This window comes from Podarcis tiliguerta, assembly GCF_965153285.1.
Source record: "Podarcis tiliguerta genome assembly, chromosome: 11".
NCBI classification, from domain to species: Eukaryota; Metazoa; Chordata; class Lepidosauria; order Squamata; family Lacertidae; genus Podarcis; species Podarcis tiliguerta.
In genome coordinates this window covers 25,122,639-25,140,126 of record NC_139544.1, presented here as the reverse complement: position 1 = coordinate 25,140,126, position 17,488 = coordinate 25,122,639, and the positions used below count along the sequence as shown (strand labels likewise).

The window sequence follows — 17,488 nt, the reverse complement described above, 5'->3', positions numbered from 1 at the left end:
CAAAGCTTCTCCACAGATTAGACATTTATATTGATATGTTTCATCAGATGTGCTGCTAATGTTTTCCTCACCGTTTGGTTGCCAGTGGTAATAACAGAAATTTTGAATCAGTGGTTCATGATTAGAAAGCAAATAGATCAGGTTTCAAAGGGCAAGGATAGGAGAAACCTCTCCTGAGCAAGTGCCATTGAGATGGATTTTATATTGGTAAGGTATTGTCCAAAATACATTACACCCAAAGTAGCCCTTTTCTTAGGTTTTTAAATGTAAAGTAAAATATTATTATGAGAGGATACCAATATTGTAGTATGTAGAGAATTATTCTTTATAAACAAGGTTTTTAATATCAGACAGCAAAACTCAGTACACCAGGGTTTGTTTGTTTTTAGATCAGCCATTAACTTTTAAAAATACATTGAGAAACTCAACACATTTAATGGGATATGTCTGCACAAGCCACAAGTGGAACGCGTGCAAGAAAACTTGATCACATCCCATGAATTTAAGTGGAATTTCCACATGAAAACATGCTGATCTCTGCCTTTTGCAGAGTTCAGTGCTCATTTTAACAGATTCTGTTATAAACTGCAAATATTCAATCTTGTGTTTCTTCCTCAACCATCCCTTTTTATTTTACATTGACCTATCAGGCAGTGTGTGTTTTTTTTAATCAAGTCTAGCAACAGGAAACAAAAGGAAGTTCCCTTCATTAGAGTTCAGCCTTCTCTTTGTATATAATTAGTAAGGGGATTGTGATATATAGAAGCACAGTAATTTGTGGTAATTACATCCTGAAAGTACCACTGACTTTATAAGCATATTGTGAACCTGTTCAAGGCAATGCCAGAGGCAGCCTCTTGTGTGGTAAGAGCGATATGCTTGCATGCTGCATGCATCCCCGATGTGAACAGAAGAACACCTGGTTGCTGTATGTATTTTCTCTAACTCCCATCAGGGTCTCACTGTGCGAGCCTGTTTAGCACTTCGGTGCTCGGGGCTTCTTCAAGTGCACCTAACCTACAGGATTATGCTCGTATTCATCGTAAAAAGCTGACTTCTTCTGGCTGCATAGATGGTATGTGCACACCTTCGCACATGCACTTACACCCACCCACTCATATGCACACATTAAACCTTGAAAGGAAGTCCTAGGCCTGCTTACAGAGTAGAAGCCTATAATACCGATCACTAATATTAATTTGTAGAGGGCTGTAGTGTCCCTTTATTTCTCAGAGATTAATTGCGTTTAATGGCACGCCGATGGAAGGAGGGCTTTTCCCCTTCCGTAACAACCCAACTTAAAAAAAAGTTTATGTTCAACCTATGTTTAAAACCATTTAATTTGGTGATTTTTTTCCTGAAATGGAACAAAAAGCCATTTATTGAGAACTAGAGAAATCAAAGGAGATTCATTAATATTTGTAAAGTCCTAAAAAGAGGTATGTTTGTTAAATTACTTTAAAAATTATCCTGAAAGTGTTTGGCTTGGGGCTTCAGAGTAACAAGCAGAATAGAAATGTCAGCACCAGATTTCCACCATTTTACAATGTTTGTTAACTTTCTTGAGGGTAAGAAACATTCAGCTTTCTCCGACTGTCACATCCATGATATTCAATTCTAACCATGTATGTCTGTATGCCAAAATCACAAGCTCACCCGTATTTGTCTTCCATACACTCCATTAAACCTCTAGTAGTAACAACCAGCAAAGTTTTACCTGCTTTTAAACCTGTTTTGGCCTTTGCACCTCTCCCAATCCCTTCTGCATGCCACTCAGTTCTAACCTCCTCTTCATTGTTTTCCCCTCTTCTGTCCTTTCTTGAATTATCCCTCTTTTGGTAGCTGTTTTGAATTTCAGGTACCTGTTTTTCTCTTTCTCAGACACCACACGTGGTTCTGCTGTTAAAAGGTTTTCTATCTCATTTGCTCGACACCCAACCAATGGTATGTTTTGCTTTTATTTAAAACAAAAAGTATTCCCTTGCTTCATCCCTTCCAAACTATGGGGTGTATAGTACTGTCCACCATCATCCTCCCTGATTCCAGCTGATCACATGGCCATATTGTCAATTATTAGAAATTCTGATAATTTAAATCCCTTTCCCCTTTTTAATTCCATAATCCAGTCTTTTAAAATTCACACATTCAAAATCCTTTTTTGGGATGGGGTGGGGAATTAAATGAATTCCATGTCTATTTTTACGCAGTCTTCTTAATGACACAACCAATTAGTACACATAGTGTATGGTTTAAAAGCTTTCTGATCCTAAACAGCTCCTATTCCTTTCCCTTGCATATTCTTTGGCATCCTGCTGTGTTGGATATCTCTGTTCTGACCTTTTGGAACTCAGCGTAAGAACTGCCAAAAGGTCCACTTTCTCTAGCCCTCTATTTCCAACAGCAACCACCAGATGGCACTGGGAAACTCATTAAGTTGGGCATGAAAGTGGTGGTCTGTCCTCTATTTGTCCCCCAGTGACTGGGATTCAGAGGTATACAGCCTTTGAACATGAAGATTCTGATTATCTAGCATAGCTAACAACCACTGCTAAGCCTATAAATAACAACTGGAACTTATAAATAACAACTGGAACTTGCTATCATCTTCTTGAAATCACATTACACAAAATAAAAGTTAACTGAAAACAAAGTTCCCTACATTTCTGTCAGTAACCAAATGATTTGCTTCACCTTCCTTTCATACAGACAGCTTAAGTGCTTTCTGTAATGGGTTACTTGCCGCTCTGTTTTCCTCCTGAGGTCTAAACAGCCTTGGTCCAGTATACCTGAAGGAGCATCTCCACCCCCATCATTCTTCCCGGACACTGAGGTCCAGTGCCGAGGGCCTTCTGGCCATTCCCTCGCTGCAAAAAGCCAAGTTACAGGGGACCAAGCAGAGGGCCTTCTCGGTAGTGGCACCCGCCCTGTGGAACGCCCTCCCACCAGATGTCAAAGAGAAAAACAACTACCAGACTTTTAGAAGACATCTGAAGGCAGCCCTGTTTAGGGAAGCTTTTAATGTTTAACAGACTATTATAGTTTAATATTTTGTTGGAAGCCGCCCCTATCCTGCCTCAACATATAACACATTTTGCAAAGCTTTGCCACTGAATTGGTCCTTTCATCACAGAAACTGAGCTGGCCACTCCTCCATCATAGATCAAACAGTAGCTCTCAGTTTCTTTATCCTTATTCAAAAGTTTCCAAAGCCGTTTATTAACTGAGTTCAGTGGTAAGGTAATATAATGTCTTCATGAAGCAGTAGATTTGTGTCTATTCCCAAATCATCATAATAAAATGATAGGTTTGCTTCAGTAGCAAATAATCTTTACTAATATTACTACAGTATTTCATACCTACACATGGAATTAGTTGTGAAAATGAAAAGAAAATGTGCACATTGACTCTAAAATTAAGTCATCTAAAGAGAGATATGCTCAACTTAGTATGCAAAACAGCTGAAAGTTGAGGTATGAGAGCTAAAAAATAAATATTTACAAATAAAGGGGGGGGAATATATCATGAATAGCTGGCAGAGCACATTTTATCCAAATAGTATGTGCTTAAAATTTGTATATTTTTATCACAGCTGTGTTGATACAGATTGCTGTGATCTGATTAATATGTATCCTCACAACTTTCACAATTTACTGCATGGTTATATGTATTACTCAGAAGCCTAAATGTACTTCCTCAGGTAACTTGGGATCACTCCAGCTGCTTTGAAAATGAGGCGTGGCGTACTGTTTGTTCTTAACCTTTCATTGAGGGCCTCCTCTTTTCTTTGACTTCCATAACTTTAAGATAACAATGCAACTTCTAAACCATTTCAGTCTTCCCCTTCCTTTCATCTTGAGTTCAAGATACATGGTGAAACAAGTATCTACTGACAGTGCTTTACTTATTTTCTGGGCCTCTGTGCAGAACATCCAGACCTCTTTAGGTGCTGGTCGGTTTCTTCTGAGGAATTTCTAGGCGCCAGTGGTATGTCTTTATAGCTTTCGAATGTAAGACGGCAGGGTGGCTTTCTAAGTTGCTGCGCTAACCCTTTCATTGTCTTTCATTTTGATGGAAACTGGTATGTTAAGAGGTCAGCTCACGTTAGCAGATCAGACATTTGAAGGCATACTGTCCAATACGTAGGTGTCTTTTTAAAAATAAAAGAACACAAATGAATAGGTTTTTACCATTTTCAATTTCAATCCAGTGGAAATGGCCTCTCGGCACATGTCTCAGGGTATTTCTCCAATGCTTGATAATCCAGTAATGAAGCTGCTAAAAGATGGGTGTGTGCACAAGTGAATAGTTGGTTTTTATTGCCTAGGTAAATAAAGCTAAAAGAAGTATGCAGAAATATAAATGACACTATTGAGCTTCAGATTTAACTGTTTCAAAGGATATTTATTGGACATGAGGTAATCATAAGCACCAAAATAGACATGAGCACTTAAAGAAAATAGCCTGCCATAGTCCCATGAAATTGCGCCTTACATAGATACTCATACACATTTGTGGATTTTCTCCAGTCAGGGAAAGCTGCAGTTCTCGTGGAATTTACTGTAATGCAAAGAAAGGGTTCGCGCTTGCCTGCATGCGTAGTGTTGTATTCTTAGAAGAATTATTATGCATTAAACACAATTAACTTGAAGCACACACAGAGGCTTAACTGCTACAATTCAATAAGATACCAAAATGTTCATTTGCAAAGTTTCCTTCTCTAGAAATTTAAGGAGAGAAAAGTGATTTCAGATAAAAAGAATTTGAATTCTTTAGTTTTGGAGTTCACTATAGTTTACTTCATATTACATTTAAATGTACCTTGCACTAAAAACATGAATACTTTTTCATTAGCAAACCTATGTCATTGGAAAAAAGGTCTTGAGAGAAATTCAGCAACTTAAGTAAAATTACAGTTTTTGTTTTCGGAATAGTGAAACTTTATATGGACACTTTTTTTGTGGGGAGCTGTCTGAATCAGTTCACAAGTGCTTTTTAAAGCTTATGTACGCATATGGAGTTTTAAATTAACGTTAGTTCAGGTATGCATGGTTGATTATGTTTTTACTTATGATGCCTAACCCTGGATTTCAGATTTATTTGTGGCTTGACAGTAACTGTTATAAAAGTAATGAAGCTGGATGTAAATAATATTAAGGAAACTTGTCATAATCCTGGAAGAGGGTTGTCCTTGCTTTCTTCTCAGAAAACAGTACTTTCAGACTTAGATGACCAGGAGTTTTGACTTGAAGAGCCAGCTCTGATGCCTATGGAAGTAACATAGGGACATGCTGAGCCTTTACTTCATTGATTTCTTAAGTCTGTTTTATATAGAAATTTATAAATTGAATGAAAACCTAGATTAGAGTTATTGGAGAGTACAATGGATAAGTAGGTCTACATCTGTGTAAGTGGTGGTTAAATTGCTGCCTTAGACTTATTTAAATAAAAATGTTTTTATATTATGTATATGCAGAACCATGAGCTTCATATATAGGAAATTCTGACACCCTTTAGTCCAGCTCCATATTGTTTCAGTATCTGAAGCGTTACTGTATGATTGCATGTGTTTGGATGGAGCCAGAATCATGTTTGAGGCTTTTTGGTTCCATCTTTCTCACTGCAGGCCTGCATGTGCCATGTGTCTACCTGGGAAAACTCCCTTCAGAAAGTCAAGCGATCATTCTGGAGCTGCTTCTGATGCAGTGCAAACGGAGCAGAAATCTGGAGAGTTGCACTGGGTTCAGAAGTGCTTAGGCGCACATGGCATGCACGGGTCTCTTTGTATTCTGGCCTGTTAAGCATACTTCTGCAGAACATACCTTTGCCATTATAATTGCTCAGTTGCTTCCTTTTATGTTGGAAATATGTGGTGTGTGTGTGTCTGTGTTTTCTTTTTCAGGCTTTGAATTGTATTCCATGGTGCCTTCAATCTGCCCTCTAGAAACCCTCCATAACTCCTTGTCATTAAAGCAGGTGGATGAATTTCTTGCTTCCATTGCTGCCACTCCTTTGTACGACAGATTTCAAGCCGCATCCACATTTTCTCTGCGTAATTACCTTTTATGTCTTTTATTTCGCAAACTGCAAAACGCTGCTGGTCATAGGCAATCCATTGAATACTAGGATTGAGTGTTTCCCGGTGTGGGACTGATAAACTGTTTCAGATTTAATCAAATAAGTATTTCCTCATTTTCCCCATGAATTGGCATATAACCACACCACCCACACTGCAGCTGTCTTCTTGGCTGTCCTTGGAAGTGTAAGAGAATGCAATTTTACTCAAATTAGTCACACAATATGACTATAACACTGCATGTATGCTGTGCAAAATTTCTGTATAATGACAACACTTATTTGCACAAACTGCTAAGATCCAAAGAAGTGGGGCTTCCATTCTACCCCTCCACTCCACACATATGTCCCATAGCTAAGCTAGAAACTTTGTTTCAAAAACTTAAGCAACTTCAGATAGAGTTGCTGAGGTGGGGGAAATGAAGATCCTTCTTGGCACATACAGTGGTACCTCGGGTTACAGATGCTTCAGGTTACAGACTCCGCTAACCCAGAAATAGTGCATCAGGTTAAGAACTTTGCTTCAGTATAAGAACAGAAATCGGGCTCTGGCAGCGCGGTGGCAGCAGGAGGCCCCATTAGCTAAAGTGGTGTTTCAGGTTAAGAACAGTTTCAGGTTAAGTACGGACCTCCGGAACGAATTAAGTACTTAACCCGAGGTACCACTGTACCTCTCTGTATACTTGAAGTAGCTTATTGGACCCTGAAGACTATGATGCCTATAGCACATTATTCTCTTTCCGCTTGAACACTGCCATGCAGATTTCTTGATATTTCTGCAACTTCCAAATTCCATTGTAGTTCCCAAATTCCATTGTAGGGCAATACCTTTATTAGGGCATCCAAACTGGTACAAAATAGTGAGAAAGCTTTTGAGCTGTCCAGAATTCTTTGTCAGGCTAGATTTTAAGCAGAGCGAGAGGTGAGGGGATCAAAAAATGGCCCTAGTGTTGAAGCCATGAAGCCTGCATTGTGCTTGGTCTCAAGATGGAGCATGGGAAGAGGTAACAGACTTAATATATTTTCCATTCCAAGGTGCAATGCAGGTTTCAAGTTACACCTGCTAGGATGAAGGAACACAAAATGTCTGATTTTGTAAATTTAAAATTCTCCAGACCTGCCTCTACCTTTAAGCAAAATTCACAAGTTCCTTGTGGTAGAAAACAGCAGTAAAGAGAAGCATAACAATTTTTAAATTAGCAAATCTTGGTGCACTAAGTCAAAAAAGTGAGTAGAAGCTGAGTTAGGCATCTTTACCTAGTCTCAGAGATAATATGCTCTGAGGAAAAAGTTATTTATTCAGGCAGTATTAGACCCTCATACTCTAGTTTATTATCCTACTCTTCAATAGCTAAATTTAGTAGTCAGCAAGCTATACACAAAGAAGAAGTAAATAAGAAAAATATCAAAATACATATTTGGCCAGATACCTATTTTCTGTGCATGCATGCCAATTTCAGTTAGTGAGACAGCTTTCAGGTTTGTCTAAATAGGTTTCTTGGAAACAAAAAAGATGACTGTTTAATAGTTTAAACATGACGTTGACAAAAACCTATAGATCCATATTGATGAAGAGTAATATTGGAGCATAATATGTTCACTGTACTATTCGCATAAAAACAATGTACACACTTTTCAGAGGCAATTGTTCAAAGAATAATACAGCCTTTGTTGATACTTTATATAATCTCTGTTTCTTCAGCATTGACAACATCCAGTTACTTGAGAAAGCATAAGATAAAATAGCTTTGTAACTTTTATTAACCCTTTTAGCTTCGCCATCATTTCTGGATGCAAGAAAAAACTCTTTAAATACATACACCCCTGCAAAAATCCAACCAACGCCACAAGAAGACCCTTTGAGTCGGCGAGAATGTTCCTCGACTACGTCAAGTAAGTAATACTTGAAAAAAAACTTTTCACATCCATCTTAATTATTAACAAGAACCGTCTGAGATTGTTCAGAATCATTTTGCTTTATACTTTAAGAAATTTGAGAGCATTTTGGTGTGGATTGGTCTTATTTTTCTGTCTCATTATGATGCATTAGACAAGAAGCAGTTTGGGGGCTCCAGCGAGATCTCATGGATCTCTCACAAGATCTCACTGGAACCTGCAACCACATGATTTCAGTAAGTGAGGCTTCGGCAGAGGGGAGGCAGCAACTTCCCATTCACCTCAGACCCTGACCAGGGAAAGGCTGCCCCTTTCTAATCCATCCTTCTAATTTTATTTTTGTCAAGTTTCAGAGATATCATAATATTGGGCATGACATAGCCAAAGTTGTATTGGTTTCAGTGTTTTAAGTTTCTCCTCCTGAAAGCTAACTAAAATGCTTGTTTGTCTTGATCATGTCTTTTTTTTATATTACTATTCACCATAAGAAACATGATTCTGTTTTGCTTGTGTGCAGGTACCAGTGTTTCTTCGCCTCCTGTTTGATACATCATAAAATGCCAAAAAAAGAGTTAAAACAATACTTGTTTAGCACTGGTGGTTAAACTGTCTCAGAAGAAATGAAGCAGTTCGAGCAAAACTGGAAGGTGCTGCCAATGCCATCTTTAGCAGTGTATATTTCTTTGTAGACAAATAAGTTAGCTTTAAAAGGCTATTCATTTCTCTCTGTGTAAGTATGTGTTTCCCTGTATATAAAATAATTACTGAAGTGCATATATAGTATATATTCAGGAAAGGTGATTTCTTTGTTTCTAAAGTATGAAAAGCAAAGATGTTTACACCATTGTTTTAAGGAAATGGTTATCTTTTAACAGAGAAACTGCACACGACATTTACCATCTTTGTTGTCCTAAATTAACGCACAAACCAAAACAGCCTAACATACTGGTTTGCATTATAAAGGAGCAGCTAATAGGGAGATAGGAGAGGGGTAGAAAAAGCCACCATTTCCTTTTTGCCCTACAGTAGACCTTAAAGCCCGGACATGAAAACTTATTCATCACCAAAGCACATTAATAGGACTCTGCTTAACAGATGCCTTTATGAATGTCAATCTGTGACAGCATCTCAGTGGTTGGTTCTTTCCCCTCTGGTAGAAATGCATAATGGAGCTGGATGATAAATGAAAAGCACTTAAGCCCTCATACTTTGAAGGTACACACACCATTACCTGAAAAATAAAAGGTCAGATTACTTTGAGCCACTTAAGTGCTAATATAATAATTGTAATATTAGAAAGGTTCATTGTTAGAAAGAAAGCTGTGTTATTTTATGAGGAAGAAACAGCTTAAACTCATTTCACAGAGAGTTTTCATTGGAGCCCGGCTCCAGTTTTTGAAAAACAGCAGAAAACTGTAATATCAAGTGGCTGAACAGCTATACCTTCTTTGGAACTTCTCAAGGCTCCAAGTAACTTAACGGCAGATGAAATGGTAAACATTAAAAACAAAAAACACCTGCAACATGAGAGACCATTGTTTTATAGCGAAATATTTAGCTTCCAATTCTGAAGCGCCTGGCATATGCCCACTACCAAACTTAAGGAACTCACTATCAGTGATGATCTGTGTCACGTCCCCCAACTGTGCTGGGGGAAAAAGACATTGGTCTTGACTTCTCTCCATGGTAGTCCTGCTTAAATGGGCTATAGTCAGGGATAGTATTTCAATCTTATACCCGAGTGCAAAATATTGTTTTTTGATCCCTACCCCAGCTTAAATGTGGCTTCTTGCAACAATCTCTGCCTTCCTGTTTCTTTCAGCCATATGGAGGTACAGGTTAACAATTCTGGTACTGCTTAGGTGATTAAAGGTCTCTATTGTATTGCATTTGCGAATTAAGAGCTAATTACTAGTATGTTGCCTAAACTGACACCTGGCACACTTAGTCTTTACCTGGGAGCATCTCTTTTTTAAATACATTTCCAAAGAGAGCAATTTTTGTTTGGCTATAGGTATGCTGAGTGCAGATGACATGCCCTTTAATTTCCTTGTTCTTTGTATGTTTACACCAGACCCTTGACATTCAAATACACTTTGGTTGTTAGTGTCTGTGCTTTATGAGCTCCTCTCCTAAAAGTAATTTCCTGTTTACACTTTTCCTAAATGCTCTTCTATTTTGTTGCAAATATGACTTTCTTCAAGAGATTTCTGCAGAATACTGCTTAAAGCATAGTTCACGTGTGGATAACAGGGCTTCATCAAAGCAGAAACAGCTGGTCTGTTAATATTCCATGCTGGGAACTTTCTATATGTGCAGATTATATTGTCAAGTTTTGAAATTAAAAGAAATTGTAGCATTACCAAATCTACATAATTACTGTTTCAGCACTGAACACTTGAACATAAACCAATACAGCTAATGTTCCCATCATTGTCCTTCTCATCTCTGCTGTTAGTTAAAGACAGCTGAAGATTTTATTAGTGCTATGAAAATCTTGAGAAATCTTGGTGTTCTTTCAAAACATATTCAGGTTTGTCAGTTGTCCTAAGATTTCCTTTGTGACACGATTAATTGAATGCCTTTTATTTTCATTATGAAATATAATGGATTGGGTCCAGGCTTAGTCAGTTTGGACCCACTGAAATCAATGAGGCTTAACTAACTTGTCCTATATCTCTCAGTGAGTGTACTCTGTTAAATAGTCTGAGCCCAACCCAGGGATTAATATTAATGTGATTCTCATCAACAGCAATATTTTCCTGTTAAATACCAGGAAACCTACCTTCAAATATAATTGTTGTTGGTTTCTGTGTTTTTTAAAAAGGCTGATTCTCATCCTGGCAATTGTCCATGAGAGTGGATTTGCTCATTATACTTGCCATTGCATTGCTGTGCATATTTCATATGAGGTCATATGATAAATTCTTAAGTATGGTTTAAGATACCAAATATATAATAGATTCGTAACTTCTCATTGCAAACATTTCATTATCTATAATGCAAGTTTATAATATGGACAATGTTTGTCTTGCTCACCTCTGAATGTATAAGTTATGTTTACTGTTTTTCTATAAGAAAATGTTATAATTTAAGTGTGCATATCATTCCAGACAACCAAAGCTTTGGCATATTTTTGATCTGCTCTTAAATAAAAGAGTCAATAGCAACAGATAGTGTCTGTTCTGTGTATTCTATAATAAATTCTTAACTCTCACTTTACTTTTCTGTTCTAATAAACTACAAGTGTTTAAAAGAAATTGCGGTAGACATGCACCACTTTATATTGGAAAACACTTAGGCCTGACACATTAATATTTTGCACAAGAAAGGTGAGTTGGAAACGTCCTTGTGTTCTGTGCCCCAGTAACCACCTGTTGGATTGCTATGATTGGTTGTATCCAGTGGTGTCCATGTGTAAGCAGAATGGATTTCCACTTGCACTTTGACTTCATTTTCTTCTCCACACCCCCGCTTTACCACAACCCTACTCTGTAACCCCCCTCCCCAAAAAAAAAACTTGGGAGATTTGAAGGGTTGGCATGAAGACTACAGGAGGGAGGTGAGGAAGAAGAACTCCACTTGTACAGTACTGAGTTTTACCCAATAACATGTTGCAGACTGAGCTTTGAAAATGTCTGGAAAAGTACTGAATATGGCAGCAAAGACTACTGACTGGGAATGTTGATGTAAGCATATTATGCCAGTACTCTTTTCACCTTCTCTAGCTTCCAGTACATTTCCTAGCCCAATTCAAAGTGCTGGCTTTGGCATTTAAAGTTCTTCATGGCTTGGGGCTTCAGTATTTGAAGGATCACCTCTTCTTGTATGTTCCTGGCCATGCTTTGAGATCCTTGAGGGAAGCCCTCTTCTGATTGCCCCTGCCAGATGCTGAGAAATGACCTTCTCAGTGGTGGCCCCTTGTCTATGGAACACCCTGCTGAAGAAAAATTCATCAGATAGGGATGCGCGTGGCACTGTGGGTTAAACCACAGAGCCTAGGGCTTGCAGATCAGAAGGTCAGCGGTTTAAATCCCGGCGATGGGGTGAGCTCCCGTTGCTTGGTCCCTGCTCCTGCCAACCTAGCAGTTCGAAAGCACATCAAAATGCAAGTAGATAAATAGGTTTCGCTCCAGCGGGAAGGTAAACAGCGTTTCCGTGCGCTGCTCTGGTTCGCCAGAAGCGGCTTAGTCATGCTGGCCACATGACCTGGAAGCTGTACGCCGGCGAGATGAGTGCCACAACCCCAGAGTCATCCATGACTGGACCTAATTGTCAGGGGCCCCTTTACCTTTATTACTAGCAAGGACTTTTTGCAAGCACCACTGATGTGGTTTTGTGTCCAAAATACTAATTCTAAGATCAATGCTGATTTACTCTTTTTCCTTTATTTTTTGTAAGAAAGGGCCCATAAAATGTACTTAAAGCTTGCAATCAAATGGCAAACCACAGCTGCAAAAAAGGTGATTGTTATATGTATGTATTTTAATTGTACTGCATTCATTTACACACACATTGCATTCATTTACACACATTCATTTACACACTGCAAGAGCACACTAACAAAGAAGAGTAGTAATAGGTAAACAAACCTGCAATTTACATGTCTGGTTATATTTCATCTGTAACTGTTAGACTGATAGTAGGAGCCCAGGTGTCCCCGCTAAAACAGCATTTACGCAAAGAAATGTCAGTATGGTGTAGCATTTGAGCAGTACTCCACAAAGGCAATACTCTAGAAATAGCCCTTGATATGGTTACTAAGGGATATGTAGAATACATTACTTTTTCCACTAACATCAGTACAGGTAAAGTGTATGTGTCAATGCATGTATGTTAAGTTAATGTACGTGTCTGTTTTGCCTTGTTCACATCTAATGATAACAAACTAGCCAAAGTAGTTTCCTCATGCACAAATAACAAGAGGTCCCCCCCCCCCAAAAAAAACCTCATGTTGGAAAAGATGTTTCGTGTGATACAGGCTATGCTTCTAATGATTCTGAACCACTTCTTGTTGACAGAGTCTGACCAACCTCCTGTACTTTTTCCTTCTGTGGGTTTTGAGATGTTTCTCTTATAGGCTTAAAATTCTAGTGACCCAAAGTGCTAGAAGAAGCCTTTTCCCACTCGTCTCCCTTGCTATCACACCCACTAAAACATGTTCATGTTTTTCCTGCCTTTTTAGTTTTGGGAAACTTTCCATCTAAATTATTTGGAGAAAGCTAAGGCCTTCAGTTGGGACGCGGGTGGCGCTGTGGGTTAAAGCCTCAGTGCCTAGGGCTTGCCGATCGAAAGGTCGGCGGTTCTAATCCCCGCGGCGGGGTGTGCTCCCGCTGTTCGGTCCCAGCGCCTGCCAACCTAGCAGTTCGAAAGCACCCCCGGGTGCAAGTAGATAAATAGGGAACGCTTACTAGTGGGAAGGTAAACGGCGTTTCCGTGTGCGGCTCTGGCTCGCCAGAGCAGCGATGTCACGCTGGCCACGTGACCCGGAAGTGTCTTCGGACAGCGCTGGCCCTTGGCCTCTTTGAGTGAGATGGGCGCACAACCCTAGAGTCTGTCAAGACTGGCCCGTACGGGCAGGGGTACCTTTACCTTTACCTTAAGGCCTTCAGTGCATATGTTTTAAGATCTATCTCTTTTCTTTTCCTTTTCCTTCTATTGCCAGATGTTTTAAATCATTCTCTGGCTATTTTGAAATACAAAAGTCTAAGGCATATACGGTATATTTATGCATGACATTTCTGGTAGCATATTTTAGTCAAAATAATTCAGCATCTGAATTTCTTAACCAGCTGATTGAAATCAAGTAGCATATGGTCTTTCTCCATGCTGTGTAGCTCCTAATATCAGTGAGATGGTACAGACCAAGTGGGACTTTTCTCAGAGAAAGATGTACATTTTAATTTACTACCATTTCATACAGCAACCATTCATTTACTACCTTGCTGCAGTACTGCAACAACCATTAATGCTCTATGCCAACCTTATATCATTCGGCACTTGCATTGTTTGTATTATATGGTGGTAAGGAAAATGCAGATTGCTAGTTAAAATAAAGGTGAAAACTTTCTTGGAAAACTGTGTCTCAATATCCAGTGGCAAAGGTGTTAAGTCTCCACAGCGGTTTCATTTGTTGTTACTACTAATATGTATTATAAGGAAGATGGAAACATACTGGTTTAGATATGTTTTACAGCTTTTCTAATATTCTCCCTGCATTGCATAATAGTGTTTGGGTTGTCCTATTTCCTTTGTGGCAATGTATCTTTAAAGTGTGCACACTGATTTTGATTAGTTTCTATGCTAGGGTAAAATGAGCTCACTATCTTTTTTTAGGTTTCTGCTAAACCATTTTTTAAAAGTAAGCTGTTTCATGCTGTCTGTTCTCTTGACTTGCTCAGATTTGCACAGGTAGAGCTGTAATTTTTAAACCAAAATCTAAATCTTCATCTTCCATTTGACAGAATCCACATATCAAAACCATGCCTATGTAATTCACTGCTCATAATGAGCATATAACGCCCCACACATTCAGCACTATTTTTTTTATATTCGAAAACGACCTTTCATGCATTCAGTGGCAAATGGAATAAATGGGTAACTGGAGAAGCCTTTGAACCCTGGAATGTAGTTGTCATGCTTCTTCAATATTGCAGAGGCCAAAATACTCTTTATGTTGCACTTTCTACCTTTACCACAAGGTGGGAGTTGGTTTCAGACTGACCATTCTGCCACTCAGGAAAGGCAGCAATCACCCCAATGCAATATCACTGTTAAAAAAAAAGTTGGTCAGGTGTACAGGCAGGTAGCTTATGTTTTTAGTCTCTGAATTACCAACATGTGACAAGCAAAAATTCAACAGGTACAATGCCCAGCATGTTGAACTTCTGCCTGCTATACAGCTGAACACTTCATGCATGAAGACAGGGTGAAAAGTAGGGTCTGACGCCCACTGGTGAGTGTTGCATATGGAAATATTTACTAAATAAAACTACATCACATTTGTATCTCCATAGTCACATTTCAAGTAGAGAACTCTGAGACTCATAAAAGGTGGGTGGGGGTGGGATAGATAATTAACCCTACACAGGACATATAAATGTCTAAATACAGCTTTGTCTGCTAATTCAGGATGGTGCTACATTGTTCATAGGGGGGGGGGATGGAAATTACTGCCCAATTGTAAACAGCAAAACAGGTTATCCTGACTGATAGCATTATTAAATCCAGGGGCTTTTGTGTGAGATGTGTAACAAGCAAAAATTCACCTGGCTCAGTATCCCCTAGCATGTTAAATCTCTGCCTGCTAATACAACTGTTGCATACACAGGAATTCCATCTGAGTAGATATGGGAACAAAGTTTGTATCTGCAAGGTCTGCTCCCTGACTTCCTGCTATGTGACCCATTAATGCTGAAGAGTAGCTATTTTAGGTTGGGGGCCTTTTCTGTTAGAAATAACAACCGCCCCAGGGCACACAACAGGTAAGCAGCATTGTACCGGTGTGGGCTGTAGATCATTAATGACACATTTGAGTGGTTTCACCTAGAAGTGATAGGCAATAAGAAGTGGTGTTCTGTTATTTTTCTTCTTCTAGATTAACCCTATGGTAGATTATTTCTCAGTATGAGAGCGTGCGTGCATGTGTGTGCCTGCCAATTTAGGATTGCACTTGAAGCAACTGATGAACAAGTCTGGTCCACGAAAACCAACCCCATAATAAATTTGTTAAGTCTTTAAGATGCCACAATAGTGTTTTTGCTGTAGCAAACAAGAACTGCTCCTCCTCTAGAAACTGCTTTCTGCTATCAGCTAATTTTTAAAATAAAGCAGAATGAATTTGCTAAGGATTCTTTAGGTAAACAAGGTTGCAATACAGCACTGCAAGTATTTCTAAATTCCTATAATTTATAGGAATTATAAGGTTCATAGCTGCCAGTTTTCAATACCCCAGCAATGAAAAGCAATATTTTTAAATGTGCAGGTCCTTGTTCATTGCCAAGAGTTGCCATAGGCATAATGATAGTGTAAACGGTAACATAGTTCCCTAATGTTAATCCTTATTCTTAGTTTAGCATGACCTATTTTTCTTCAAATCAGGCCAGGGCTAAGGAGTGAATTAGACTTAGCATGCTAATGCACAAAGTACCTGAACACATCATAATTCTTAAAGAGGTAATGGTGGTTCATAAGTCGTCTCTTTAAAAAGGCGATGGTAGGCATAAATCTGGGACGCGGGTGGCGCTGTGAGTAAAACCTCAGCGCCTAGGACTTGCCGATCAAAAGGTCGGCGGTTCGAATCCCTGCGGCGGGGTGCGCTCCCGTTGCTCAGTCCCAGCGGCTGCCAACCTAGCAGTTCGAACACACCCCCGGTGCAGGTAGATAAATAGGGACCGCTTACTAGCGGGAAGGTAAACGGCGTTTCCGTGTGCAGCTCTGGCTCACCAGATGCAGCTTGTCACGCTGGCCACGTGACCCGGAAATGTCTGCAGACAGCGCTGGCCCCCGGCCTCTAGAGTGAGATGGGCACACAACCCTAGAGTCGGACACGACTGGCCCGTTCGGGCAGGGGTACCTTTACCTTCACCTTAGGCATAAATCTAAGCACACATGGAATAGCAAATGGCTATTAGGGTGCACCAACTGGATATTGCAATGTGTTTTCCTGTTGTTTTAAAAAAACAAAATTAAATTAAAAGCAAAAAGGGGAAATGCTGAAATATACCACTTCCTTAATTTTGTCTATAGGCTGCAATAGTACACATACACACACGTAACTGCCACCAAATATGCAGATATGTAATTAAGTGTGGCTGAAAAAAGTGAGTTAGAAGGGCCTGTCTGTTACCACCTGCTGACAGTGTCATATGAGCCCCTTGCAAAAGCAAAAGTGGAAAAATAACAGGAAAGGAGGTACTGCCATATCATAACCGTCTTAAGTTGAATGACTAGTATCTTGAAGGGTGCTGAAGCACAACTCAAGTCCACACTCACCCTTGAATCTCACTGGCTGACTTTGAACCTGTCTTTACTTATCAGCCTAGCTGACCTCACAAGTTTGTTGTGAGAATAAAAATGAGGAGTTCTGCATATTTGCTTGAAGTCCTTCAAAAAAAGGTGGTTTGCAGATGTAATAAATAAAGCTGTGCATCTCCTCTGAAAGCCACTCCCTTAATTCCAGATGTTTGAGGCAGAATGCCCTTTTATTTTGTGAAGACAACTTCCTGCGGAGTTCAGCCATATCAGCAAGAGAGTTGTTAGCGGGGGGGGGGGGCAGGTAACCCAAGGCCCAGCTATTTTGCAACAGCCCCCTGGATCTCCTTGTGGTAAAGGCCATAACATCTGCTTTGAATGTAGAAGATCTCAGGTTCCATCACCTGCATTTCAAGGTGGTACTGACTCATGGAGAGCATCTGCCAGTCTATGTAAAAAATGTTGATCTAGATCATGGGTAGGCAAACTAAGGCCCGGGGCCAAATCCAGCCCAATCACCTTCTAAATCCGGTCTGCAGACGGTCCG

The 17,488-nt window shown here is 39.5% G+C and overlaps 1 protein-coding gene across 35 annotated transcripts in view; it reads left to right on the top strand.

The window, feature by feature from the left end:
• Window positions 1-11,140, top strand: part of PPIP5K2 (diphosphoinositol pentakisphosphate kinase 2) — a 52,029-nt gene extending 40,889 nt beyond the window's left edge. For 8 of the 35 annotated variants that reach the window (XM_083403699.1, XM_083403684.1, XM_083403674.1 and 5 more), the window contains 6 exons: window positions 956-1,075; window positions 1,882-1,944; window positions 3,925-3,984; window positions 5,900-6,049; window positions 7,846-7,965; window positions 8,486-11,140. In XM_083403699.1, coding sequence (XP_083259825.1) covers window positions 956-1,075; window positions 1,882-1,944; window positions 3,925-3,984; window positions 5,900-6,049; window positions 7,846-7,965; window positions 8,486-8,514 — 542 coding nt within the window. In that variant the 3' untranslated portion in view covers window positions 8,515-11,140. The remainder of the gene's footprint in view (window positions 1-955; window positions 1,076-1,881; window positions 1,945-3,924; window positions 3,985-5,899; window positions 6,050-7,845; window positions 7,966-8,485) is intronic. The other 27 variants (XM_083403695.1, XM_083403685.1, XM_083403687.1 and 24 more) reach the window with 9 other exon arrangements.
• The last annotated feature ends 6,348 nt before the right edge of the window (window positions 11,141-17,488 follow it).